Source organism: Diplotaxodon limnothrissa, linkage group LG1 (genome assembly GCF_057381915.1).
Source record: "Diplotaxodon limnothrissa isolate DT_005_m linkage group LG1, D_limnothrissa_male_GT1.1, whole genome shotgun sequence".
Lineage (NCBI taxonomy): Eukaryota > Metazoa > Chordata > Actinopteri > Cichliformes > Cichlidae > Diplotaxodon > Diplotaxodon limnothrissa.
Genome location: NC_140596.1, coordinates 19,800,838 through 19,828,152, shown reverse-complemented (window position 1 = coordinate 19,828,152; position 27,315 = coordinate 19,800,838). Strand labels below are relative to the sequence as shown.

General features: G+C 40.7%; 1 protein-coding gene across 1 annotated transcript in view; it reads left to right on the top strand.

The window, feature by feature from the left end:
* myo1ea (myosin IEa) overlaps positions 1-27,315 on the top strand; it is a 50,661-nt gene that overhangs the window by 12,866 nt on the left and 10,480 nt on the right. The window contains exons 2-19 of the mRNA XM_085375631.1: positions 897-1,040; positions 1,941-2,030; positions 5,699-5,793; positions 9,731-9,818; positions 11,635-11,724; positions 12,419-12,550; positions 13,090-13,224; positions 13,503-13,635; positions 15,670-15,866; positions 15,964-16,044; positions 16,692-16,778; positions 16,887-16,970; positions 18,079-18,246; positions 19,205-19,290; positions 22,037-22,118; positions 22,319-22,425; positions 24,035-24,133; positions 24,284-24,428. Of these exons, the coding sequence (XP_085231757.1) occupies positions 897-1,040; positions 1,941-2,030; positions 5,699-5,793; positions 9,731-9,818; positions 11,635-11,724; positions 12,419-12,550; positions 13,090-13,224; positions 13,503-13,635; positions 15,670-15,866; positions 15,964-16,044; positions 16,692-16,778; positions 16,887-16,970; positions 18,079-18,246; positions 19,205-19,290; positions 22,037-22,118; positions 22,319-22,425; positions 24,035-24,133; positions 24,284-24,428 (2,043 nt within the window). The remainder of the gene's footprint in view (positions 1-896; positions 1,041-1,940; positions 2,031-5,698; positions 5,794-9,730; positions 9,819-11,634; positions 11,725-12,418; positions 12,551-13,089; positions 13,225-13,502; positions 13,636-15,669; positions 15,867-15,963; positions 16,045-16,691; positions 16,779-16,886; positions 16,971-18,078; positions 18,247-19,204; positions 19,291-22,036; positions 22,119-22,318; positions 22,426-24,034; positions 24,134-24,283; positions 24,429-27,315) is intronic.

Sequence of the window (27,315 nt, the reverse complement as noted above, 5' to 3'; positions counted from 1 at the left end):
CTTCCATCGCATGTAGACTCAGTAAAGCCTGGACTTCACTGCTGCTTCCTTTCTTTAAGACTAACTTTAAGAGCTGATGTTCACACAGCTGCTTTTTATTTTAGTGATGAGCACCAAAGCTGCATTTGACCAATCAGTGTGTCATGCTATGCATCTACACCACACCACACACAGCTCTAGGAGAAAGTTTCTATTCTACAAGCTAAAAAAGATGATCGGCGTGGTTCTGCCGCCACATTCTAAAATTACCAAAAAAGCTCCCGTGGTCCAAAAGCCCCTAATGATTTCTTTCTCTTGGCAGTATTGTTTGAAGCCTTGCTCTTCTGCTTCCTCTCCCCACATTTCCTCCCTAAAGAGAGAGGAAGTCAAGAGTTAACTTGTGTGTTGACTAATGTTCTGGATGCTGTCCGTGTCTTTGAGTGGTTCTCCATCCAGGAGAAAGAGACTCACCCCTCACAGCACATTGTGACCCTCGTCCACAGTAGCCAGACAATACTGACTCATAGCACATGATGAATGACCTCAGTTCTCCGGAGACTCACTCGACTAAAAAGAAAAACAGGGATGTAGAGAGAAGCCAGAGTTTTAGGATGCTGGATAAATGTTTAGAGCATCTTTGGCAACAAGCGCTCTTGGGAATCTGACCTCGCACTGTTTTCATGTAAACATGTTTCTCAGGTCAGGAAATGTGTGTAATATTTATTTTTCTGTGTTTTTTATTTGAGTGATAATGACCGTGTTCCACTTTCGTTTGATTGCCTGAGTGGTGTGGTTATGACGAGTGTGTTGAAAAGTAGCAGTGTGTCTGCGCATCCGTGACGTCAGACTCTATGCATGATCTCATTCTGTCTTTTTCAGTGACCTAACAGTTGGACATTGTGTGTGTTTTGTTTCAGGGGAGCCGGGGGCACTACCGGTACCACTGGCAGAGCCACAATGTCAAACACAGCGGCGTGGATGACATGGTGCTGCTCAGCAAGATCAATGAGGACGCCATCGTGGACAACCTCAAGAAGAGATACATGGATGACTACATCTTTGTATCCTTTGCTCACGCTCACAGTTCACACCCCAGTGAGGAATAGCGGAGCCCTTCTCTTTCCTGCTATACCCAGAATAGCTGACTGGTCATTCGCTGTGACATATTAGCAATGAGTAATAGGTCAGTGTTGGAAGGTGAGCGGGGAGGAAAGGGCGTCTTTGTATCTCTAACTCCTGCTCTTTCACCAGGCCTTTCACTGTGAGGGGGTGGTGGTGGTGAGAGCATAGCTGCTATCTTTTAAACAGCTGAATTTGATTGTGTTACGGATTTAAAATGATCTTCTTGAGAGCTATCATTTTCATACACTGCATCACACAAATGCTGGGTTTAAGTTTAAAGTGCAGCTGTGGCCACACACACGCGCGCGTATTCACGACGTGAAACGAGATGAATGAATGAGTGCCTTGAAAGGCCGCTCCTAATGGCTCATTACATAAACATAAACCCTCACTGTCGCTCGGCCAGCGCTCGGCATTACCAAGTTTACCAAATGCAGGCAGTTTCAGGTTCGACAGCTCTGAGTCTCTCCTTTGATTTTGCTCAGTAAATATCTGTAACTGTGAGGTCTCCCTGCCAAGGCTGTGGGTCACTATGGGCCACCCACAATAGCTGCTTTATTTGCCTTGAGCTGCATTTTGGCTTCAAGGCATAAAACCTCACAGTGTTACATGGTCGGTCTATTCTCTGTCATTTGTAAGCACTGCATACTTATTTAGGCTCAGGCCTGATCGCCAAATACGCCACACTGCTGCACTGTTGCCATCTCTGTTGACGTCATGGCAATTGGAGATTAAGTGCTTTCTTTTCGACACAGTTTTCTCTTTGTGAGAGGTAATTGTAATTTGGTACCACTGTTTTGCTCCCACTCTTTAATCTCTTTAACTCACGATCTCACCAGACGTACATCGGTCCCGTGCTCATATCTGTCAACCCCTTCAAGCAGATGCCATATTTTGGGGATAAAGAAATTGAGATGTATCAAGGCGCAGTAAGTAGATCCAGCATCATCTTAAGGAAATAAGCTTTTTTTCTGGGTCTCTGATGTTATTGAAGTGTCAGGCTGGTTTAGGCTGGTAACGGTCTGAAAGACAAAGGTTTTAAATGTACTGGGTTAGATGCTGTGAAAACTTTCCAGCGAGCAGATGCTGCTGTCACAAACTTGACTCAACCGCTGGAGCAGCTTGGCAGCACCATCACAGAACATCCTGTTCGAGTCTGCCTCCTCTCTCTTGGCCAGCCCGTTGACAGCGAACTCGAATTCTCGAGCCAGGAGCACACTGAAAAGCTTTAAAAATTCTAACAGACTGTGAAAGCATCACACATGCCAAATTCAGATCACATTTGCACACAAGTGCACGGGGTTTATATTTGCACGGTTAGCCAGCTCAAATTATCGGGGAAAAGTTCATATTTGTTCACAAGTTGTTTGAAATAATCACAAAAAGGGACCAAGTGCAACTGTCTTGGCAAAAGGTCGCTATTTTGTTCTAGCATCACAGACAAAAATGACAGCAGTGTGTAATTGTATTATAGTAATTTTTTTTTTTTATGGTTTTTGTGGATTTTATAGGTCAGCCTGTCTCTGATTACATAATAACTTTATTATGCATAAAAGTTCGTTTAAAATTTCACTAGGTTTCCTTAACCGTCAGGGCACTGTAGTTCTCAGCAGATGTTACTATACTACGAGTTAATGGTGAATTAACTGTTTAATACTTTTTATATTAATAAAATGAATATGAAATATAACAAAATCATAAAATATAAAATGAGTAAGCCTACCCCTGAGCAGTGGTGTCCAAACTTTTTTATCTGACATCCCTTCAGCTCAGTATTAAAGTATTTATGTCCTAATTTTTGCTACTACTCTTTTTTTTTTTTTTTTTTTTTTGATTAGATCCATTCATTTCATGATATTTTGACCCGATTATTTTGCTAACAGGTTCAGCTGTTTATTGCACTAAAAACAATTATGGAGCCATGTTAGTAACTTCCACTTTAACTGCTAACTACACTATTCGTGTAATTTATTATTAACGTTCCAGGTAGATTTTGCATCTTTTTTTTTTTCTGATATTTTTGCCAAAAATTTCATCATTTATTATTATTCTCAGCTAGCAGCTCTTCTTTACTGTTCATATCTTTAGCATACAGTTGGAAGAGTTTTGACTGTTTGACTGCGAGCTAAAATTTTACTTAAACAAGTCATGACTGCATAATTTTATACAGGCTATTTCAGCTGTCTCCATATTTTATTTATTTGTATATTTTTTTTATATATTTTTTTTATTTATTTATTGCTTATGTGTCTGTTGAAATCATTTGTCTTTAAATTTTCTGCACGTTTCTTTAGAATAGTTGAGCTAATTTGGAGTATTTGTAGCTGTGGTGGAGAACCACTGATCTACTGAACATGTACAGCAACACGATACTGTGTGCATTTTGTCAGAATTTACACTTCCCATTTTTAAAATTGAAAGAATATATCACCCAGTAATACTGAATCCAACATAATGTTTATTTCATAAATAACTGCCTCTGTCAGGGTCAAGTTTGTCACATCCAGTTTCAAAGCACCAAGATGGCAACAGCTTCATAATTGGCTTTCCTAATAGGTGATGTCACAGAGGTTGTATTCATCTTTTATATACAGTCTATGGATGTTAAAAGTGTTACTTAGTGATTCATAAAGTGATCTAAGGAGCTTGAGTGACCTTATTGAAACTTATTGAGGTTAATTGATGCAAGATGTGAGTGGGCGTTAAGACACCTGGGAAGGGATCTCAAAACTGGATTAAAGATGGCAGACAGTTGGTGCCATCAGTTTTTGAAGTGACTGTTTGGTTTTTCCAACGTGGAGGTCTTAGCACTCCTTGGTGAACAGCACAGCATGCACTACATTGTCTAGTTTGCGTTTGGGAGTTGTGTCCGTGTTTTTGTCTGTGTGTGTGACTGGCTCTGAAGTGCACTGGGATGGAAACTGGGAGTTTCTCTGATGAACCTGATCCATAAGGGATGATGATGTTGTTCTGTTTGTCCGTCTGTTTCTCGCTAGTTGGCGTCTGACCTTCTTTACTGTGCTGATTTGATGAAAGCCCAACTGGGATAATCACATGTATTAAAAGTTTTTGTTTTGTTTTTTTTTACATGTGTGTGTTCCTTTTCTTTCCCTTATTACTTAGAGGGAATGTTTTCTGCCCGGTGTTGCAGGGTCCTGATCACTCCACGTTTGTGGCGGGAGTCAAGGAGTAGGTACTGGTCTGTGTGTGGGGGCCAGTGTTGGTCAAGTTACTTGAAAAAAGTAATCAGTAACTAATTACTGATTACTTCCCCCAAAAAGTAATCCCGTTACTTTACTGATTACTTATTTTCAAAAGTAATTAATTACTTAGTTACTTTTTAAAAACACGATTTACAACCTGAAGAGGTGATAAAGTGATATATCTCTCAGCCCAATTCTACTTTTTCTACATAATCCATCATACAAAATGTAATCAAATGGAAAAGTCTCTTTTTTAAACTTGTTTTATCAGTTTTAATCTTTTAACTTTATGCATCAAGCAAAAATTTAATTATATGCAACATTCTCTGAGTTGAATAAATGAGTTTAACATTTAAACCTATTTTCTGCACATTCCAGCACATAAAATAAAATATTTTTTTTGTTTACACTCACTCTTTCAAATAGATGCAAGTAAAACACAGCAGAAAATAAATAAAGTCAAAGACTCAGCGGTCCTGTTGCTCTATTTTCACCTGTAAAGCAGGACTGCGGTAGGCGGAGGTTTACCCTGGTGCAGGTGTGCAGCGGTCAGTGGAAGGATATGGCAGTGTCTCTGTGAGTTTCCCATTACATCGTTGCGCTCTCGGTGCTTGCTTGGAAGTTTAGGGGTTTTTTTCGCTGTAAAAAGAAGTTTTCTTCCCACGCACAATGGACGCTAATGTTTTTGTCACTTTTTATGGAATCAAAGTAAGGTAAGTACTTCCACGCTGCACGCTCATACTCTCTCTGCACTCGATATATGATCCATTGTTGATCTGCACACAGCTGTTGTCACTAACGGCGCACTCGCTTACGTCACTGTCATGAGACATTCTTGCAAAAAATCACGGTTTTAGTAACGCAGTAACGCAGCGTTCCTACGGGAAAGTAACAGTAATCTAATTACCGTTTTGGCAATAGTAATCCCTTACTTTACTCGTTACTCGAAAAAAGTAATCAGATTACAGTAACGCGTTACAAGTAACGCGTTACTGCCCATCTCTGGTGGGGGCTTCTGGTAAACTTCAATGCTGAGTTTTCCATTTTCCCCAATGTGCACAGCACAGTCCGAAATGGCAAACTGTTGTCCTTTGGGTCTTCCCTGGTAAACTTTATGTTTCTGTCCTCTGAGTTGATGTGAGCAGTGAAAGCTTCTACTTCTCAGCTTTTGATTTTGAACCAGATGTCATCTACGTATCTGTACCAGTGGCTAGGTGCTGTCCCTTTGAAAGAGGCAAGAGCTTTACTTTCCACTTCCTCCATGTAAAGGTTGGCTACAATGGGTGACACTGGGGAGCCCATGGCATCCATGTTTTTGTCTACAGAAACCCTCGTTGTATTTAAATGTATATTCACTTGTCTAACCACTAATTTAATCTTTTATCCTCTCTCAGGCTCAGTATGAGAATCCTCCTCACATCTACGCTCTGGCAGATAACATGTACAGAAACATGATGATAGACCGTGAGAACCAGTGTGTCATCATTAGGTAAGACTTTGAAATTCCGGCCATTCTTTCTCTGCCTTCTATAGTGATCATTAGTTAACGGCATGTGACAAGGAAATTATTTTCAGAACCAGAAAAGCTGCATTTTTATTTAAATTATCCATTCAAAATAGAGCCTGATAAACTGTACTGTACATTGGGGACTGATCTCGGTGCTTTAAAAAAAAACAGTAGATTTGCTTTAATCTAAAATAATTAAAAAGATCATAAATCAACCAAAATATGACCTTATCCATATCTTATTAAGATACTATAGTTGCCCAGTTTATTGGTTTCAACTGATATTTTTGTAACCTTCAGCACTTTATATTAGCGTGTCAAATGTCCAGGATGTGACAAAATGAGACAAAAGCTGGAGACGATAATCTGTGCAATGTGATCTGTGAGATCACAACACTGAACTGCTCTGCAGGTCATGATAATAGACGGGCGAGAGGACAGACCTAACAGGTCTGACCACATCATTCAGTAGAGCTGAGTCAGTGTTTGTGTGGTGTTTTTCCATCATACTGTTTTCAGCTTCAGTGAATTACAAATTAAAGAGAAAATAATAAAATGTGCCAGTCCTCAAATAGGAAAACAATGATTTTACAGCTTGATCTGGCTGCTAAATCCTCAGGATGTGAGATGGAAACAAAGCAGCCGCTATAGCAGCTATTTTTGAAAAGCTTCCTGTTTTTAAAAAAAGAAAAGAGGACACCTGCACGGTCCCTAGATTTAGAGGATTTTAGATGCTTTCGCAGCCTGTTTGAGTTTCCCGATGAATGTTTCTGACCTACAAAGCTGAGAAAAATGTGGTGTCATTAGGGGGTTTTTATGCTATGGCCCACTCATCTGAGCAGCGTGGTTGCTATAGTGCTTACCTCATGATGAATGAGCCCTGCTTCAGCACTTTCGGCTGTTGTTTGGACAGCCAGCAGTTGCTCGTTCAGTTTTCCACATAAAGGCACCGAGGTGGATTTTGTGATTGACTAAATCAGCAAACAAAAGCATGGAAGTGGTTTTATGATGAACCAGGTCTCAGCAAACAAAGGCTGCTGTGAACTGCTAACCGTGCAGCGTGGTCAGCACCCACCTGTGTTAGCAGTTTTTAAAAAAATATTATATTAAGAATCAGAAATGAGGTTAATGCAGAAAAAGAGCGGCTGAGCATTTCTTTTATTTCTCTGATATTGTAACAGCATTTGAATATGTGACGATTTGGATTTAACAAAGTGTTTATTTCTCTTTTATGATACTTTTTGTTTTTTATCGAGGACCAGTTCCTTTACATGTGCTCTAAATACAGATATACAGATATTTCAGAAATACACGATTTCACAATTTCTAGGCAGTTTTGCTTGATTTTGTTCTTTGAAGCCATCTTAAATTTCAGTCACATGACGAGTGAACAACAGCTTCTTAAACCCAGTCTGAGAGAAAGCAGGCGTATTCATTGCTCGGCTGGCTTTTTACCAGGAATCTGCTCTTTCTTTTTTTAATGATTGTGCGTGGGATCCTTTCCACGCATGATTGTGTCTTTTCATCGGTGTCAACAGAGCAGGTTGCTGTTATAATTAGATCAGTTTGAGAAGGACAATGTGTGGTGAGAGATTGTCGGGATCATTTTAATGCTTAAAATATGCACGTAGTCATTGGGTGTGGCCTGCACTGTGAAAATGCATTTATGTTAGGCTTTTAGATATTTCTGCAGCTGTATGTGGAGACGCATGAAAATGAATGTCCTCGTGTGATCGCTCAAAGTCTCAGGTAGTCAAATTCTAGCGGTATATTTCCTGCACTTTCTTACAAAGAACATGGTGTCATAGGAAAAACTTTAGGGTAGCCTATACAACAAAGATAAAGACACGCTAATTAAAATGTAAAATTTTAAAAATTTGCTTAATTTCACCAAATATCTTAAAGTAGAGGTCAGCGACTGAAACAGGGGTCCTGTGAGCTATGACTTGAAGAGAACGTGGGTCTTAAAGTAGCAACGGTCCCTCTGCCCTCCTACTCCTTAGTATCAGTAACTAAAACAGATGTTTAGTATGCAGGCAAAAGTCATAGGAGGTGATGTATACAAACAATGTAAAAACATACAAAAAAACAATGCACTGACATTATCACAGGAAAATCTTGTCAAACAGACTGTACATGTGTCTCAGCGAGTTCTGTGGGAATGCAGCGAACACCTTGTTGGATTCAAAACTGCCAAAACTAGACTGTTGACTGAACATCCTTCACATAGCTCAAGTCAGTAATAATTTATGAAAGATAATGCTTAACGCTCCCTCCCTCTGCACTGCATTGTGTAACTCATGTCCTTGTTTGGGTAATAAATCGCTGCAGAAGTCAGAAATGTCTTCAGCATTGAAACGCCACAACAATGAGACCTGCCCCTTTGGGGGTTTAAATGGGCCTCAAAGTCTCACTGCAGCTTGTGCTGGAAATACCTCTTTAGAGGGTCGATTGCAGGAGGAGAAACTATGCTCTCAGATGCATATAACTAAACGATCAGTTTCCTACTTGATTCCAAACTGCACAGCGAGGAAGTCCAGGCAAAACTTTAGCATCTGGTACAGGCTGGGAGGTGTATATAGTAGGATGTGTGCAGCTATACTGAGACTGTGTAATAGAGCAGCTCCCATGACTTCCTTTGGCAGTCTCAAACAGTCTGCAGCTGTGTTTCTCACAGCGGCTGTACCATCCTGACTCTACTTTAAGGCACAGAAAGAAAAAACAGACCCAGCCATCATCCACTGCCAAACCACATAGGTCAAAATAAGTATGACCCCGGCACAGTGAAAGGCAAGGAGAGGAAAAAGACAAGAGTAGGCTGAGGGAAAAGATACGAAGGAAAGCTATGTAAACAAAACGGGATAAATGTCGTTATTACTGCAGCGTTCATCCGCCTGCACGTGCAAGGCGGTAAATGTAGCTGTCTAGCTGTGACTGCTTATTTAAGAGATTCAGTTTTACTTTCTGAGGTGGAAATTTGCACGAAACGTGTCTCACACACACACAAACATATTCTCAACCAGTTTTGATCTGGATTTTTGTCTGAATGAAGAGTTTGTGCAATTCAAATGACACGTGTTTAAACAGTTACACTTTTTTTTTTCAGACTCTTTATTCACTTTAACATAGAGTAAGATACGTTGCAAGTCTCTTTAATTTAAGTAGGTTTACATTTGGGACAAAAGTACTGTGTCCAATTGCTTTTTACCCCTCAGCTTTGGGTACTATGTGTTTAAATCTGGGTACATTTGCTACATAGTGATTTTTTTTTCTATATTGATTTAAATGTACTCCAAATGAAAGCTGAGGACTGAACTTGCAATCTGGAATCTTGTATTCCAGGTTGATGCCGCTAAAATAGAAACTCTAAAGGATAAAAATGTTGTAACTGTCCAAATACCGGCTGTCTGGACAAAGTTTACCATGTTTAGTAGTCCAAATTATCCTGTTTATTGTAGTGTGTCCAACCAAAACAAACACATGTAAACAAACCATGTACCAGATTCTGTTTTCAAATATGGATGTAAAATATGTGTTTATTCTTAGAGAAGAGACAAAAGTCTGCACTGGGACGTATGCAGGAAACTATTTAATGCACAGGCCGAGCTGTTCCTAAGCAGGCTTATTGTTAAATATCAGATCACATGCAGGTGGGGTATGACATAAGCTTTAGACTGATAAGCCACCAGAACAAACGGGAACAAGGAAAATTCATTTAAAACCCATAATAGGTGAACAAAAATCAAAACCAAAAAACAGTTTTGGGGCGGGTGTTTTTTAGTCACTGAGTGAATAAAAACTGTGCTTGTGTGAGACAGAAAACAATGTCTCAGTGAGCGTGTGCCGCAGGCTATCAGGTGTATCTGAATTTGGCTTGTGTTTGAGAAAGCATGTGATGAAGTCTTTATCTGCTTTTCAGCGGCGAAAGCGGAGCAGGGAAGACTGTGGCAGCCAAATATATCATGGGCTACATCTCCAGAGTGTCAGGCGGTGGACCTAGAGTGCAGGTGAGAGGAGATGCCTTTTGTCCTTCTCGGCAGTTTGTAAATGAGGAATGCATATTTGAAATGCTTAAGTGCACATGTGAACGATAACTAAGTTAAACCAGAATGATTTGTGATACTAACTGCACACGTGTGCAGTCAAACCACCTGTTGCTGTCTCATTCCTGCATTGTCTTTCACGCTTTGCTCCAGTCTTTGTCTTGTCATCCTCATCCTTTGTGTCCTATTGTGAGCCCGTCAGCAGACTCTTATACACCAGCCCCCTCGTGCCATCTGGCACCCCCCAACCCCCCTCAAATAAAAAAAGAAAAACAAAAAAAACAGCAGATGTCCAGTTTCTAAGTGCGATAAAGATCTGAAGTTTGATGAGGAAATTCCTGCACCGTGATGGCAGTGGGAGTTTTATAATTAATCCACTCAGAGCTGCTTCCACCAAGAAAACAATCAGAAATAATTTTCGGGCTTAACCACTTAGGCCCAGAGAGCAGCCATTTGGCTTTTCTACCTTTAAATTCAACGATAGACTGCTTACACTAAATCAACCAAGACAGCTTTATTATATAACTATGATAATGTTAACTGTACTTCATGCCTTAAGATAATATCACTGTGTCAGTTCAGCTGTTTTAGCAACATACATTTCTCAAAGCTTCTACATATCTAATTAGGGCTGTTCGATATAACGATATATATCGGATGACGATATAAAAACGTCTATCGTTTCATTTTAGCTATCATTTGTTCCGTGGTGTCGCAAAATAAACTGTTTACAGCAATATTTTTTCATCGTTTAGATGGTCACTGTAGTGGCTATATTAATTTCTTAAAGGTCTCTCTTTCTCTTATATTTAATATAACCACACTACAGACGGACAAGCTCCCGTTTTATGCGTTGTCGTTAGCAACAACGACGGTAACACCATCGCGTGAACGCTTGTTTATGTTCCACATAAACCTTTCACAATAAAGCTCAAGATCCTGTTGAGACTTTTCAAAATAAACTGAATCACGTGAAAGAGCAGATTATTTATGGATGAGAATTAAAAAAGAGCCGCCAGGTGCTAAAAAATAAACCTTAGACTCAAACGTTAGAACAGGTTTTTACCCGCAGCACGCCGTGTAATAAATACTCACAAAGAAAACGTCAGCTGTTACAACTTATGTCTAAAAATGTATAGTTTCATGCATCGGTTAAAACACTGGACTCCAGCTATATGACGCGCAGCTGGAAACACTTCCCGCAAGTCGAGCTGCCCGAGATTCACAGAATTTACAGAAAATGTTACATTTTTGTGATTTATATCGTTATCGGGACGATAGAATTCTTATATCGGGATATGAGATTTTGGTCATATCGCACAGCCCTATATCTAATAGTACTTGTACTTATTCAGATTTTTGGACATCTCGAGATCATGCTGGAATAAAACATCAGTGCAAGAAGAACTTCAGCGTAGTTAAAAGGCTAAACTCATATAAGAATGTGTGTCAGCGAAGGATGTTTTTCTTTAGTACAGGACTGATAAAAGAAAATTTCCAAGAAATACCACTCAGCCTCTGTGAACAATACTGGAAGTGGGGAATATCTCTGTCTGCTGTACTGATTTAAAACTCATGTGTTTCTGACACACACATGGCTCATAGCGAGGATAATGCCCTCCAGATTTTGTGTGTCTGTCTGTAGATGTGCATGTGTGCGCCATGCTGCTATCTTAGTGGAAACTTTCAGAGAGTCGGGGTGTGAAGTGTGTGGTTTCTCTACCTGCTGCCTCATCTGTTTGTGATGTAGCATCAGCTCACTGAATCTGTCTCCTCGCAGCACGTCAAAGACATCATCCTGCAGTCCAACCCGCTGCTAGAGGCCTTCGGCAACGCCAAAACTTTGAGGAACAACAACTCCAGCAGATTTGTAAGGCTGCTTCTCTCCCCCCCTTTAACATACAGTGTAATCAAATTTAAAGTGAAATTCCCACTCGTAGTCACAGACAGGGACGCAGCTGCCGTGGAACAAGCTGAGTCCTCAACTTTTTTTTCGTGGCATACCTTCGAGACCTTTGAGATTTACAGTAACAGCTTGCCTTCTGTTTTCTGTTTTATTTCATGAGGCATCAAACCTCGTGTGTGTCCCGGTTAACCAGAAGTGCTGCGACGACGCACTGCACAGAAAGACACACACGCAGAAGCGCTGAGGCTCACTAAGAAACTTAACCAATGAAAAATAAGCTTCACATAGAAAGTGCAACTCCCCCGAAATTTTTCAACCGAGTCTGTTAGTTAAATTCATAAAGAGCAGATGCCATAAAAGATATTCTTAGCTTCAAATTTAAAAGAGCAAAAATAGTTTGGCACTAATTGTGTAAGGTCACTACATTTGAAGTGCTTTCTTTGAATAATGAGACATTGCATACAGGCTAGTCTGGAGTTGAGAGTAAGACAAAAAGCTGGATCATATTTCTATTTAAGCTGACACACACACGCACGCACACACACACTGCTAGTAGCCTTAGAACAGCTAGGTGCCAGTATTTTCAGACCGTATACGCTGCCTTTTAAGCTTTATTACAGTTGGCTGCAATACAAAAAAAAATGCTTTGATCCATCAGGGGAAATACTTTGAGATCCAGTTCAGCTCCGGCGGTGAACCAGACGGCGGGAAAATCTCCAACTTCCTTCTGGAAAAGTCACGTGTTGTCATGAGGAATCCTGGAGAAAGGAGTTTCCATATATTCTACCAGGTGAGGCCTTTTTTCTTTTTTGTAATATGGAAAGGAACACATGTGACCTGAGAAAAGGGCCTGCGAGGTGATTTCAGGACAGTTTGGGTTAGAAAAGCAGTCTGTTTTTGTCGTGCATGGCCAGAGGTTCTCATTTTTCGATAGTACAGCTTTCTTTTTTTTCTTTTTTCTTTTTTTGAACTTTTATTGCCAAAAATAGCAAGGCAATTCACAGCAACAACATGATCTGAGACCAAATCTGCAGTATATAATGGTGAGGGTAATTCGAAAACTTAATTTAAAAGGAAAAACACACATATACATATACATACATACCTATACTTACATACCTAAACACAGATGTAACAGTGTTAAGGCTTTAGTGTCCTGTCAAGATATTTTATAATTTTTCTCAAAGGTTGGCCCTTTTTGTTGTAGTTGGGCTGTTATCCGTTCCAATGTATAGACATGTCTAGTTTTCAGAAGCCAGTACAGCTTTCTTTAAACTGTGCGTTATATATTTTGTACACACAGTTAGAGACTTAATTTCTGCTCAACAGTTGATAGAAGGAGCCACCTCGGAGCAGAAGAATAGCCTGGGAATCACAAGCCTGGATTACTACAGTTACCTCAATCAGTCTGGCTCCTACAAAGTGGACGACATCAACGACAAGAGCGACTTCCAGGAGACAATGGTACGGTCAGACTCTTTCTGTCTGCTTGGGAGTCAGTGGTGTTGTGTTTGTCTGTGAATCTCATACCAGTGTTCATGTGGCTCACAGTCTCTCAATAGCACTCCTCTCTTGTTTTCTTTTTTCCTTTTTTTTTTTCAATGATCTCCTTCTGTTTTTGTTTACCAGCGAGACCACAACAGGAGTAATTAGAGAACATGAGCTAGGTACCGCAGGAGTGAGTAAACCCCCACTGTGGTCCTGATTTAGCATGCTATTTTTTTCCCCTTTTACTTCCCCAGAAAGCCATGGATGTGATTGGCATTGCACCAGAGGACCGCTCCATGGTGCTTCAGATTGTAGCCGGAGTCCTGCACCTGGGAAATATCAGCTTCAAGGAATCGGGGAACTACGCTGCTGTGGAGAGCGAAGAGTGTAAGTGGTCTTGCACAATGAGCTGATCACCAGTCACTAAAGATTTTTGTCACCAAAAGGAAACAGAGCACTAAGGCCTGAGTCTGAGTAGTGGTAAATCTTTGTTTTTTCGCTGGGTTCTTGTCCTGACCTGCCCTTCTCTGGTTTTGGAGGGTGTTTCTTTTTCACCACTTTCACTCCCTAAAGTTTTATTGTGTTAATGCAGGGCTGCAGCCAGCTGTCTGGAGTACTTCAGGCCATGCAAGATCACCAGAATATAAAATGCTATTATTGAAGGTCTGGACGTATTTCGTCAGAGACTAAAATTACTTGGAAAAATGCTTTTTTTTGTCTGTCCCCCTTCTCCCTTCCTCTTTTCTTTTTCTCCTCATGCTGCGTCTGTATGATGCAGGGGAGAGTGCAGTTGCCAGTCTACAAAGCGCTGGTTTGTTCAGGGCAGACGTAACAGCAGCATTTCATAATCTAAGCCTTTCCTGCTCCTTTCCTGTGTGCTTTAACTGCAGTGTGCTGTTGTATTACTGCTCCTAATATAAAACTGCACACGCCACTTCAATATTAACTACTAAAACTAAAAGTATAAAGATGAAAGTAGGCAGACTGTAAATAGATGACGGACACTGCCACTGCCAAATCACCCAGCATTTGGTCCTTTTTTTTTTTCTGAGCTGTGCTAGTTTTAAAGACATGAGGGTATCATCTCTTTTCACCATTAATATGTTGACATTAATTCAGTTCAAAAATTAGTAATGCCTTTTTGGACTGAAGAACTCCATCCATCACTTCAATTCATTGTCACAGAAGTCTGTCCCAGCTGCCATGGGGCGAGAGGCAGGGTACACCCTGAACAGGTGGCCAGTCTCCCACAATGACTAAAAAACTCCCACGGCTCAAATTTAACATGCAAATATCCAAGAGTTGATATTGAGGAAATGAAGTGAGCTGTCACAGGACTGTTCATGTCTTACTGGAGTGAAGCTGCAAGCTTTGAAAACGTCTGCACTGACATCTACATTATGCACTGCTGCTTTGACTAACAAATCTGCAGGAAAACACAGAGTTACATTAGAGTTACATTGTTTCCAAAGTTCACAGAATGTGTCCACACCGCCAGCCGTCATATGCAGCCATTACCTTTATTACCAAACACAAAGGACGACTTTTCCTCACGGTTTAATCGGGCGTATGGTCAGTCACACCCTAACGTCTCAAAAGGGGGGGCTTCTAGAGTGGTCTGATGCATTCTCAGACGCAGCGAGTCTGCAGGCCTGAGAGCTATTTCCTTTTAGGGGAAGTGAGTCACTGTAATAAGGCAGGGAGGGGCTCTCAGGGGACAATATCAGCGCCAGGTCGGGGCTTGATCTGTGGTGTGTGCCACACTTTTTATTGAAGAGTTCAGTAGCAGCTATTTTTATATTTTACGCTACACTCAGCTGCAGTACAAAGCTCATGAAAAAGGCAGATTTATTTGAACCCTGGATTTCAGTGTTTTCTGTGCTAATGCAAAGGTTGCACCTTTCGAAGAGTCCAGTGCTGTGTATTGATTTGCATGCTGGTTTTCACAGAAGTGTCTCGTAGTTACTTCAGAGAAGGATCCAATCCTTACATGCTGCTTTTCTCAGCTCATCATAGCAGTGCAGTAGCAGAATATTATAACAAAAGACTGTCAAGCAAATACAGTGGTTATGATCATTTTCATTTAATCAGCTGCTTGTTTTCTTGATTAAGGATTAAAACTATAAAATGTCAGAAAACCTATCGTTAAAAAGACATGCTAATTGCTCTTTCCCTTTGATCTACATCCCAGTCTTTCCCCCAAACTATTCTCCATAACTCAAGAGATATTTAATTAAAGATTACAAACGACAAAAGCAAAATATAATCTCATCTTATTTTAGGAGCTGGAAAATAGTTTCAGCTCTGCAATGATAAATTCTTAAATAGCCAAATCATCATAGTCCTTATGAAATATATATTTGTATAGAATAACACCCATAAAGTCACAACTGCTTTCTTTTCCCTCCTTTCCTATAATAGTTTTAGCCTTTCCTGCATTTCTACTGGGGATTGACCACATCCGTCTGAAGGAGAAACTGACGAGTCGAAAGATGGACAGCAAGTGGGGAAGCGCGGTGGAGTCCATCGACGTGACGCTGAACGTGGAGCAGGCGTGTTACACGCGTGACGCCCTCTCCAAAGCCCTGCATTCACGTGTGTTTGACTTTCTGGTCGAGGTATGATTACATGCATACAGTGCTTTGCGAGAGTAAATGCAAAGTGCTGAAGCCGGTTATATTTTGGTAATAACAACTTTTAATCTTTTAATTTCAGTCCATCAACAAAGCCATGGTGAAGGATCATCAGGAGTTAAATGTTGGCGTGTTGGACATTTATGGATTTGAAATTTTCCAAGTAAGTGTTTTTTGGACATGTCTCAGGCTGACACATGGCTGCAGGAATGCAGCAATGTGAAAATGAGATTAACTGCTATTAGCAATGAGCATTTAAACAGATTTAACACAAAGGATGAGGATGAGGATGAGGTTAATGTAAAAAGTATGTGGATTAGGTCCCATCTCCTAATTGAGGCAGCAGTCTTCAGCATGCTTTTTTAATCTGATTACGTCATTGTTTACTTTGTTTAATGAGACTGGACATTTGTGGTTTACAAACAGCTCTTTAGCCCTTTTATCGACGTTGCTATGGTGACCGTGACTCTATCTCTGATAGCTAAACGACATCTAATCTGATCCAGGTTTGGCTGTTTTTTCAGGTTAAAGAGTTTTTTGTATGCACAATATAAGAAAAGGTCAGCTGCATTCTGGTGACTGCAGGTTTTTAGAAAGGAAGCTGCAGACCTCTGTAGCCTAAAGTTCAGGCTGAAGGTCCATTGTATGTGCTGCGAAATGCACAATGCTCCCCTTCCTTTAACATCAGGCAGTCAGTACATCACTCCCCGTCCAAACAAAGCCCATTGAGCTTAGAGGATATCCGCACCCCACTGGACATGCAGCTCATTTAGGCTATACAGATTTTATTCACCCTGTTGTCTTCTTCAGAAAAATGGGTTCGAGCAGTTCTGCATCAACTTTGTGAATGAGAAGCTCCAGCAGATATTCATCGAGCTGACTCTAAAGGCGGAGCAGGTAATGTTCCTCCACACTCTTCTCTTCTTCCCCCCCCTCACTCTATTTTTGTTTTTTTCCACAGATGCTTTATTCTCTAATGCTGAACTTTTTTTCCATGTCTTGCAGGAGGAGTATGTGCAGGAGGGCATCAAGTGGACTCCTATAGAATACTTCAACAACAAGATTGTGTGCGATCTCATCGAGAGCAAAGTGAATAAACTCTGAATAGGACGTTTGTTGCTCATACACAATATACACATTTCTTTCTCTTTAATATAGAAAAAAAAGCCTTTCATTTTCATTCACCACAAACATGACAGAAAATCTTCGTAGGACCTCAGTTATTTAAAAAAAATGCTGCCTATGTGATGGTGAATTTATTTTGGGGGGGGAGGTTGATTTAAATATCCACCCTCTAGGCTTTTATCATCAAGAAAGTAACAGATTACTTTGTAAAGTAAAATGGTATGGAGATTAGATCAAACCTTGGACCTGTATAGTAGAGGAGAAGAAAAATTAAATCGATCACTCTAAAAACATAATTGACATCAATGGACTCCTCCACAAACAGATATCTTTTTAGAGGCTAAAAAAATATAAACCACAATAAACCAGGGTGTGATCATTTGTTAATCTTGTTTACTAGTATTGTAAACTGAGTTGCCCAACTTACTGCCAAGTTTCTGCTCTGTTGCCATGACTCGCAGCTTAATGCCCTCAAACGCACCGACATGCCTCTTAATTTGATTTATATGTCCTACTGAGAGGTCTAATCCATGAAATCCACAACAAGGGTTTTAACACAAGGCTCCATCTGAGAGGAGCCGGGGATCTGCATCAGTGGCTGACAGTTTAGTTCTTTGGCTAATGTGCTGACAAATTTACGCGTGTCCTTTTAAAACTGCTCTCCGAGTCTGAGAGGCTGTTGCCGCGATCCGGTCTGAAGGCCGATGATCAGCCTCGGGCATAATGAAAAAAAAATGGGAACAACCACTGTGAGAGTAGTCTTTAGGACATGCTGTTTTAAATGAGCTCTGCTGTTTTCATTTTAAAATGTGTAAAATGTCTTTTGTGTGTTTGATAAATACCAAGCCGTAGTAATTTGTTTCAGCCTTGAAATCGAAGCTTTGTGTGGTTTCCTATGTTCCACCGCTCAAATTTTTCGTGCCACTTGATTGAAATTGGTGCAGAGTCCTTTCAGATCTACATATAAGACCACAGTTGTGTATACATGTGCTGCAGATCAGACAGAAAAAGGTCAAAAAAAGATCTTCAAGCTATAACAGATCAAGAACCTAAAGTTTACCGTGATCCCCAGAATCCTCCTGGCATCATGAGCATCCTGGATGATGTTTGCGCCACCATGCATGCCGTGGGCGAGGGGGCCGACCAGACGATGCTGCAGAAGCTCCGAGTCCAGATCAACACCCATGAACACTTCAACAGCTGGAATCAGGGCTTCATCATCCACCACTATGCTGGCAAGGTCAGTTTCACTTTGATCTGTTTGTTTGCTTTCCCTGACAACTGGCTTCAAACGGCAGTCATCTGCATTTTGAGCGGGAAGCCATTCAGCTTTTTGCAGACATAAAACGGTAATGTACACCGCGACATAGTGTGTGTATATATACAGTCAAGCATCTCTGTGCACTTGTCTTCGTCCCTGACGTCAACTTTGAAAGAATATTTTCTGCATGTAGTCTCCGGCTGTAGGAGACCAACAAGTCCAACACCATAAAAAATGGCATTTTTTTTAATGGAGTTGGAGCTGTTCCTCCGTGCTTGTATGATCTGTCATAAATACTAGTTATACGCAGCTGGTTCCTCCATCTGTGTCGTCATTTTGTCCTCAGAAGGTTTCCACTTCTAAAGTAGCTTTGTGCACCATCTCTGCCATTCTCCATTGTCTGTCTGTGGAGGAATTTACCTCCCCGTATTAAACCTGCTCATCGAGCCGAGCATTACAGCTCACTAGAAGTCTTCTTGTGGATTATTTTAGGTTTTCGGTGGTCTGAGTAGAGGTCGCCTCGTGTCATTCTCCAGATGTGTGGTGGCCTCAGCCTGGCACACATGCCGTAAGCTTAATGAGCCGTGCCATTAAGGCTCGAGAGGCTCCCATGCCTGTGCTCAGAACATTCCTCCCGTCTCAGCCTACATTACAGGAGAAATAATGGAGTTTAATTTACACACTTAAACCACTGCTGGGTTTATAAGGATGCTAATCCTGGAACGTGTAAAGCTCGGACCCTGAAACCCTTCATGTTTTGTTTTTGTTTCTCTCCCATAAACTTCAGGGCATTTATTTAGGCCACAATATGAGTTACACTTTTTTATTTTCACACAGGGGTCATCTTCCATTTTGCTCAAGGTTTCATAGAGTTCAGTTTTCTCCTCTTTTGATAAAGATGACTCCTGAGAAATCCTTCTGTGTGTCTCTCCTCCAGGTGTCCTACGACGCGGAAGGTTTCTGTGAGAGGAACCGAGACGTCCTCTTTACCGACCTCATCGAGTTGATGCAGAGCAGTGAAATGTAAGTAAATCCTTTTTGCACATTGCACCGACATGTGGCGAGCATTTCTACGGCGCTCGCTTAAAGGGAGTCGTCTTTGTGATCATATGTTTATAATTGAAACCAGCTGAATAAGAGCTTCAGACGTAGCAGTGCATCTGGAAACTGGTGGGATGTAGCAAAAGTGTGCAGGGTGGGGTTATGCCGTGCCCTCTACCCTCAATCGCATCTGCTTGCTGTCCCATAATGCGGTTTTCGGGGTCTACTTAATCTGCCCTTGCAAGTGCAGGTTGTTTGTGGGGTTGTGTCTGTTCCCCCTGTGTTATGCTTTCTTGGGCTTTTTTTGTGTGTGTCGAAGTGGCCATCTGTGTAAACAGCCTGTGTTGTCTGCGCAACCCCTGCAGGTCTCCTTGTAAGGCGCGAAAGGAGGTTATACCAAAATCCCTTTAGGACACATGCTAGAAGATGCGTTGATGCATTTGACACGACATGCAAAGATAAAGAGTCGTACACAGTCACACAATGAGGCGGAAGGAAGCACACCCATTCCTCCAAGCAGCAGGTCCAAACGGAGAAGAAAGGACTGACCAGTATTGTCAGCTGGACAGTATTAGAAGTCTTTGAATCTATTTGTACTGTTGATCCTTTCTTCTGTGTCCAAGCACGGAGTCAGAAGTTTAAAATCAAACAAATCCCAATGTGGGGGAAAACCAGAAAGGGTGTGGGATTTACACCAACATGAAACAGCATTTTGAAATCATACACTAATCAAATGTTAGCCAGAAGTGTGCGTCAATTTAAGATCGAGTTTTACCTGCATCATAGTATCTAAACAAGCCTTTGAAAAAGCTCATTAAATAAATTGGAACTTGACAACATAATAAAAAAACAAGACATCAGCAGTAAGTTAAATAAACGACATTATTAACTAGGCAGGGCTTTAAAAAGGAGTGAGGAGGAAATATAAATTATTATCTTATGATTTTCATAAGGGACCATAAATGACAATGACTTCCCGAAGCTAAAACACGCACACTGTTCCTTTATTGTTACTCCACCGTGTGTGTGTGTGTGTGTGTGTGTGTGTGTGCATAGTTTAAATGGTGCTCAACAAAGTAAAAAGGTACTTTGGAAATGTTTGAATCTTGACGGTCGCATGTCTCAAGCTGAGAAGAACCTGAAGATGTGGAAAGTTCACAAATATCTGCCACATTCTGACCAGCAGCAAGAAATCCTGGTGGCTTCACAGCGCAGACATTTACGTAACCACCTAACGAGTGAAGGAACTCTGGTTTGATCCCAGGAGGAGAGACAAGTTCCTCTGGGATTGTGTCAGGAAGAGTATCCAGTTTTTTTTTTAAAAATAAAATAAAATACAAATAAATACATTTAAATTAAATAACATTTTTAATTAAATAGATATATGGATACGAACATGTGGAGCTACATGCTTCAACTACCCCTTGTACACATCCTGGTGTTGTGATGCATTTAAAGTTATATATATATATACTGTATATTAAAGATGGACGTAGTCACTGTGATGTCACTCATCAGCTTGTCAAGCCGTGTTTTGAAGTTTCGACCTATTGTAGGATTTCAGGTGTTGCTATGGTTGTTTTTAGAGCCAGAAGTAATTATATTTTACACTACAAGGTGAAGTGCTGAATGTTATGAAGCCCTGTTAGCAGCTGTGACCACAGTCTGCACACACACAGATTAGTGCTAAGTAACAAATTCTAAAAATAAAATGCTACGATTTCATTTCACCAACAATTAGAGGCACAAACTGTACTTCTTGGAGAGTCTTTTAGTACAAACATCACATCAAGTCATAACATTTATTTTAAAAAATTGTTTAGATTGAGTAAAGCAGCTATAAATACCAAAAATGTTTGCATCATTTTAACATGGAAGTTTATGGAGACTCAGTTTTTACACTTCCATGCTGGCTTCATTTCTCATGCTCTGGGGTTTCCACCTGAAATCCAAATTATTTGTTATACTGGTGAAGCAGCACAAGTTTACAGTGTCTAAATCCTGTGTTTATGTATATATATTTGGGAGAATGTAAGCAATGTATGAATTCACTTTCAAATATATGAATTTAAAAACAAAGGTAGTTTCTTCAACAATGTCACTCTGTATCTACTACCTAAATCTCTACCGTGAAGTGAAAAACTAGCTTTAGCAGCCCTTTCCCTCATGAGTCATTTCACACTGTCAACAAGCAGCACTTCACTGAAAAATCCCCCTTTAGTTACAGAAAGACGGGAGAAAAAAATACTGGAAGAAGTGGGATTGATACTCTGTCTTATTTTAATGTTCTTCTCTGTTTCTCCTTTTCCAGACCCAGTATCAGTCAAAAGAAATTATTTATTTTATTCTTTGAAGGAATTCCTCAAGTAAAACTATTCACTCGGCCTCTACAGAAGAGGCCTTGTGGGGATTTGCTGCAGAGAAAGCTGTTTGTACAAATACAGCACAGTGTGGACACACACTCACGTTTTTGTTTTTTTTGCTTTCCCAGCCACCCCCAGCTCAAACTTACTAAATGGTTCAGGAATTTAAATCAGTGACCTTCATCAAGGGTCCTCGGTTCTTTAATCATTAACTACGTTTTTTGTTTGTTTTGTTTTTTTCACTGTCTGGAAGCCTTGGTGTGATTTTTAGCCCTAAAGCTGTTTGTTTTTGTTGATATGAGAATAATAAGAGCTTTTTTCTTTTCTTTTTTTGACCTAATCTCTCACTTTCTGTCCTCCAACAGTAGCTTCATCAGAGCACTATTTCCGGAAAACCTCAATGCTGACAAGAAGGGTCGACCCACAACTGCAGGCAGCAAAATAAAGGTGTGTGAGTGCAGCTGTGCCTTCTGTTTATCAGGGTCACTGTGGAAAAGACCTTTGCTGAGATAATGTGCGTGTTTGCTGTTCAGTGGGATGTCCTTCAGCGTTCCCAGTCAGCAAAGAGCCAGTAATTTAGTCACAGACGCGCCAGCCTCATCATTATCTTTCCTTTTTTTGATGTTTGCTCTAATTCCATCCTTCAGAAACAAGCCAACGATCTGGTGAGCACACTGATGAAATGCACGCCGCACTACATCCGCTGCATCAAACCAAATGAGACCAAGAAGCCCAGAGACTGGGAGGAAAGTCGGTGAGTGACTGAATCACTAGCACCCACTCCTTGTTGTCCTGAAAAGTTAAAGATTAAGACACATTCATTAGACGGCTTACAGAGCCAAGCAAAACATGAGGGAAGCACTCGAGTGTACACGACCGATCCTGAGGGCGGTCTGAGCAGGAGCAGCCAATCAGTGTTAAGTTTTATGATAACCATGAAAAAGTGATGTTTACAAGAACATGTATGAACCCAAATAAAAATAGCTTGTTGGAAAAAACTAAGTATACCCTTAGTATACCCTAAGACAATCGAATGCACTCGATTAACTGATCATCAGCAAGTGTGAGCGCTTCTATAAAAGCAGTTTTGCCATTTTGTTGGTGAAAATGAAAGTACAATTAGAAAAAGACTGAACAAGTATGAAAAACCTCATCTCGCTAAACAGACCCATGACAGCATGTCCTGTGGACACCAAAATATGCTATTAATATTTCTATGAAACACTTGAAGTTGATCTAAAATGCTCATTTCCTCTAAAATTTCCTCTAAAAAACCTTTTTTTTAGTCCTGCAGAGTTAAGAGTGGAAAAAACTGTCTAAAACTGAGCCTTTAAAGCAGTCTGACCTCATATTTGAGTTGTGCTCATATCAGATACAACCATAGTGCTGTATTATTATATCAGGGGAAAAAAGTAAAAGCATAATAGGTCCACCTCAAGCTGTCTTGTAGAAAACACAATAGAAAATTAACAAATAGATTTAAAAATAAGATGAAATAACAGAAAACTGACTAAAATACGAAGCGAAGACCATTAAAAATGGAGCACGAACACATTATCAAGGACAAAAAAACAGATTAATGACATTTATAACCACAATGAAAGAAATAAAGCACAGAAAGTGATACATTAAAAACAAACGTCTGGGTTTTGTGTTTGTTAAAACTGATCCACAGTCCTATCAAATGTTTAAATCTAATAGAAAACTACCCTGTTTGCAATATGCACCATCACCAAAATGCTGTGTTACGTTATTTATGGCTAATTTTATTACATTTTTCTCTTATTTAAGTATGTATTATAGCACATGAGATCGTTATCCAATTTCTTTGTCTATCTTCACTAAATTTCTTTGCGCTTTTGTCTTTTTGGGGTCTTTTTGTCCCTCTGAAGACATGTGAGACATGTTTCAGGCATTCCCCGTTCTTTATCCCTTTGTTTCAGTTTCCTACACTTTTGTCCCTGTGCTCAGGTTTTGGGTACTACATGTTCACATACAGTCTGATGGTGTATTGTTCGGAGCCTACCGCCTTCCTGTTGTGAGGGTGGATCGTTAATTAGCACCGGAACCGCTGTTTTCACAGGAAGTTTGACTACTTTGTTTGAGGAAAAAGTTAGGAAAGCAACTCATTTGCATACAATAACCTCCGATTATCCCTTCCTCTAGTATGAGTGGAAGCTTCACGTGATATGAAAAGACTTATAGTTGATTCCTTAGAGGTTAGAGAAAAAGGAATCGGCTGTTATTGATTAGTGTTTGTACACATCACTAAATGATGTGTACAAACACAAAAGTATGAAAAATGAACAAGTTTCATCAATTTGTGGTTTATCTGATACTGAATGAGGTTTTTCTGTCTTTAGGGTGAAGCACCAGGTGGAGTATCTGGGTCTGAAGGAAAACATCAGAGTGAGGCGTGCTGGCTACGCCTACCGCAGGGTCTTCAGGAAGTTCCTCAACAGGTATCAAGCTTTTTCTTTTTCGCCGTGGTTCAAGGTGCACTGTCTGATTAGGCTATGAAAGATACGTTTCATTCTCTCTACTGCTTGTGTCCTGTGCTTCAAACCGAAGTCACACAACTTCTGCTGCTTATCGCCACTCAACTTCGACAGGTACGCCATCCTGACCAAAGAATCCTGGCCAACATGGCGGGGAGACGAGAAACAAGGCGTCCTTCATCTCTTACGGTCTGTCAACATGGACCAGGATCAGTTCCAGCTCGGCCGCACCAAGATCTTCATCAAAGCCCCCGAGTCGGTACGTTTCACCGCTGCGTCTCTTTCGGACTGTCGCATCTTCTCTTTGTGCGTTTGTCCATTTATAATGCAGGGTCTCTTTCAGGAAGCTTTCCAGGAGTGTAAAGCACAAAGTAAAAACTACAGATAGTTTGTAGCAGCTCACATCTCTTGTCAGAGCGTCATCAGCAGGCTGCAAAAAGCCTCAAGTCATCAGTTTTTGCACTGAACACCATAAAAGGACATCAGAGCCCCAAATCACGCTCTAACCCTCGTCACAGGGGAGGAGACTGAACCCGACCCTTGCACCACGTCAGCACTGAGTCACCGCCGCTCTGAAATGAAAACACGAGCGCAGGCTGTGGTTGCAGAGTTTGGGGTGACATCGTAAAGGCTCCTATTTTTTCCACCCAAACTTCTTTTTTTTTCCCCTCACGATTCTTATGAAAGCAGCACTTGTGTGCAGCCCTGCGCTTTCATTCATTAACATTTGTACACGTCACACAAGGGTAAGCATGCACGCCCACAGATGTATGTTTAGTAGCTTTAAACACAGACATCTTAGTCTCGATTCAGGCCTTACAGCGGATCCTGAATGCCTTTACTTATTTACTGCAGCCGCTCACTGCCAGGAGCCCCCATCCCCCCACGCCACCACACTGAGAGCCACTGAGGTGTGTTTATGAAGCGCAAATATCACATGGGGCGGACCGCTGAAATGAGCTGCCAGGCTTCTCAAAACAAGTCTCTGTGCATGATAAGACACTGACACCAGCTAATGAGCTGCGTGACTGAAGCGTTTTTCTGTCGGCTGTAATAAGTAAAGTTTGTTTGACGCCAGGCCAGATGTTGGAGGAGTTTCAGCCCCTCTGTGATGACGGATTTGCTCGTGGCTTACTGTCCATCAGAGGTCCTTTGTAAGCAGAGCTGAGTGACTATGACAGACAGCTCACCTAAAGAGTTATTAAAAAAACTTTTTTATACAGCACTCACAGCTGTTCTTCTGTTTCCTGCTTCATAATAGTGTTTAATCATCAAAGCCACTGAAAGTGTCCTAAACCCCTTACATACAAATGTTGGGCCACAAACTTGGGCTAATTTTCAAACCACACATTAGAAAAGTTGTGTAGTCTTCCAAATAAGATCCATCTCAGATTCCTGCTGCTTTTTTGGCAGATGGCATCACATCACCCCACTCCTAGCTTCACCCTTTTAAATTGACTTTTAAGGTTTTTCTGATTGCGTTTAAAGCACATTGTGGTTTAGCACAAGTAACATAGCAGGTATGTTGAGCCCATATGAGCCATTTTGCAGCCTGAGATCATCGTGTGTTGTCCTCCTGGCTGTTTCAAAATCGAGGCGTAGAGCTGAAGGGTAAAAAGCTTTTTGCCATTAGGCCCCCTTCAGCTTTGGAATAACCCGTGACTTCTTTCTTTTTGTAATGTCCTCTCTCTGTCTTCTCTTTCTTCTATCATCTGTCATCATGGTGGATTTGATGATACTTTCTGCATTAATAATTCTATAATTTGACAAGATCTCCAACACCACTGGCTGAAATGCAGCCCCGAACCATGAAAGAGCCTCCATCGCGTTTTAGAGACACTCACTGTTGTACCTCTTCTGCATATATTGATGATGATTTGCACCTTTATATAAGAATGATTTGGGTTTTTGTTTTTATGTTTTTCACTAATTCTTTCAATCTCAGCTTGTCCAGTTTCCTCAGATTTTATAACACTGACTGCTGAGATATGCCAGGTTTTTAGCTAACAGCTCTTTAGGAACCAAAGATACTTTTTTTTTTTTTGTGTCAAACTGTTTTAATCGCTGGGTTTACTGTAGATTCAACTAAAGAAATGGGAGCAGATTGTGTTTTTGTGACAGGCTGATAGAAACAAAGTGCCTAAAGATACAACTTAAAATTGTTTTTTTTTCCTAAGTTCTCTGTTATTTGTAGACACAGCACTGGTTCATCCGCAAACCTCTGTGCTTTTTTAGCCTTGACTGACTCAAAGGTCAGTGTTTAGTGTTAAAAATATTTCTTTGAAAATGGTCAGGGTAAAGACTGGAATGAAAATGAGTGAAAAAGCAGGTAATGTACAAACAAAAACTCTAAAAGACCTTTAGAAAGCCTGGGGAAGGGTCACTTAAGCCCACTTAGTAACAAAATATCAACAAATGAGAGGTAGCTCAAGATTTTTGCTCAGTACTGTTTATCTGGTACTTTCTACTGTTATAATCCATTCCCTAGTATTTGTATAGGGCCTTTACAAATTCAAATTCATCCATCCATCCATTCGCTTATCCTTTTCGGGGTCGCGGGGGGCGCTGGAGCCTATCCCAGCTGTCATAGGGCGAGAGGCGGGGTACACCCTGGACAGGTCGCCAGTCTGTCGCAGGGCTAACACATAGGGACAGACAACCATTCACACTCACATTCACTCGCACATTCACACCTAGTGGCAATTTGGATTATCCAATTAAACTATCCCCACAAGTTGCATGTCTTTGGACGGTGGGAGGAAGCCAGAGTACCCGGAGAGAACCCACGCAAACACGGGGAGAACATGCAAACTCCACACAGAAAGACCCCGGCCTGATGGTGGAATTGAACTCAGGACCTTCTTGCTGTGCGGCAACAGTGCTAACCACCGTGCCACCGTGCTGCCTAAAATTCTAATTCAAATTTTATTTGTCACGTACACAGTCATACACAGTACGATATGTAGTGAAATGCTTGGACAACTGCTCGTGACCTAAAGAAAACAAAAAAGGAAAAGGCTATGAATAAGATAGGAAATAAATATGAAAAATTAAAGTAAGTGAGTACACGTGTAATTAATTAACCATACTCTAAATATATTTATTTATTTATTTATAGTAAATACAGTTGTTTGTTTCAGCACTGC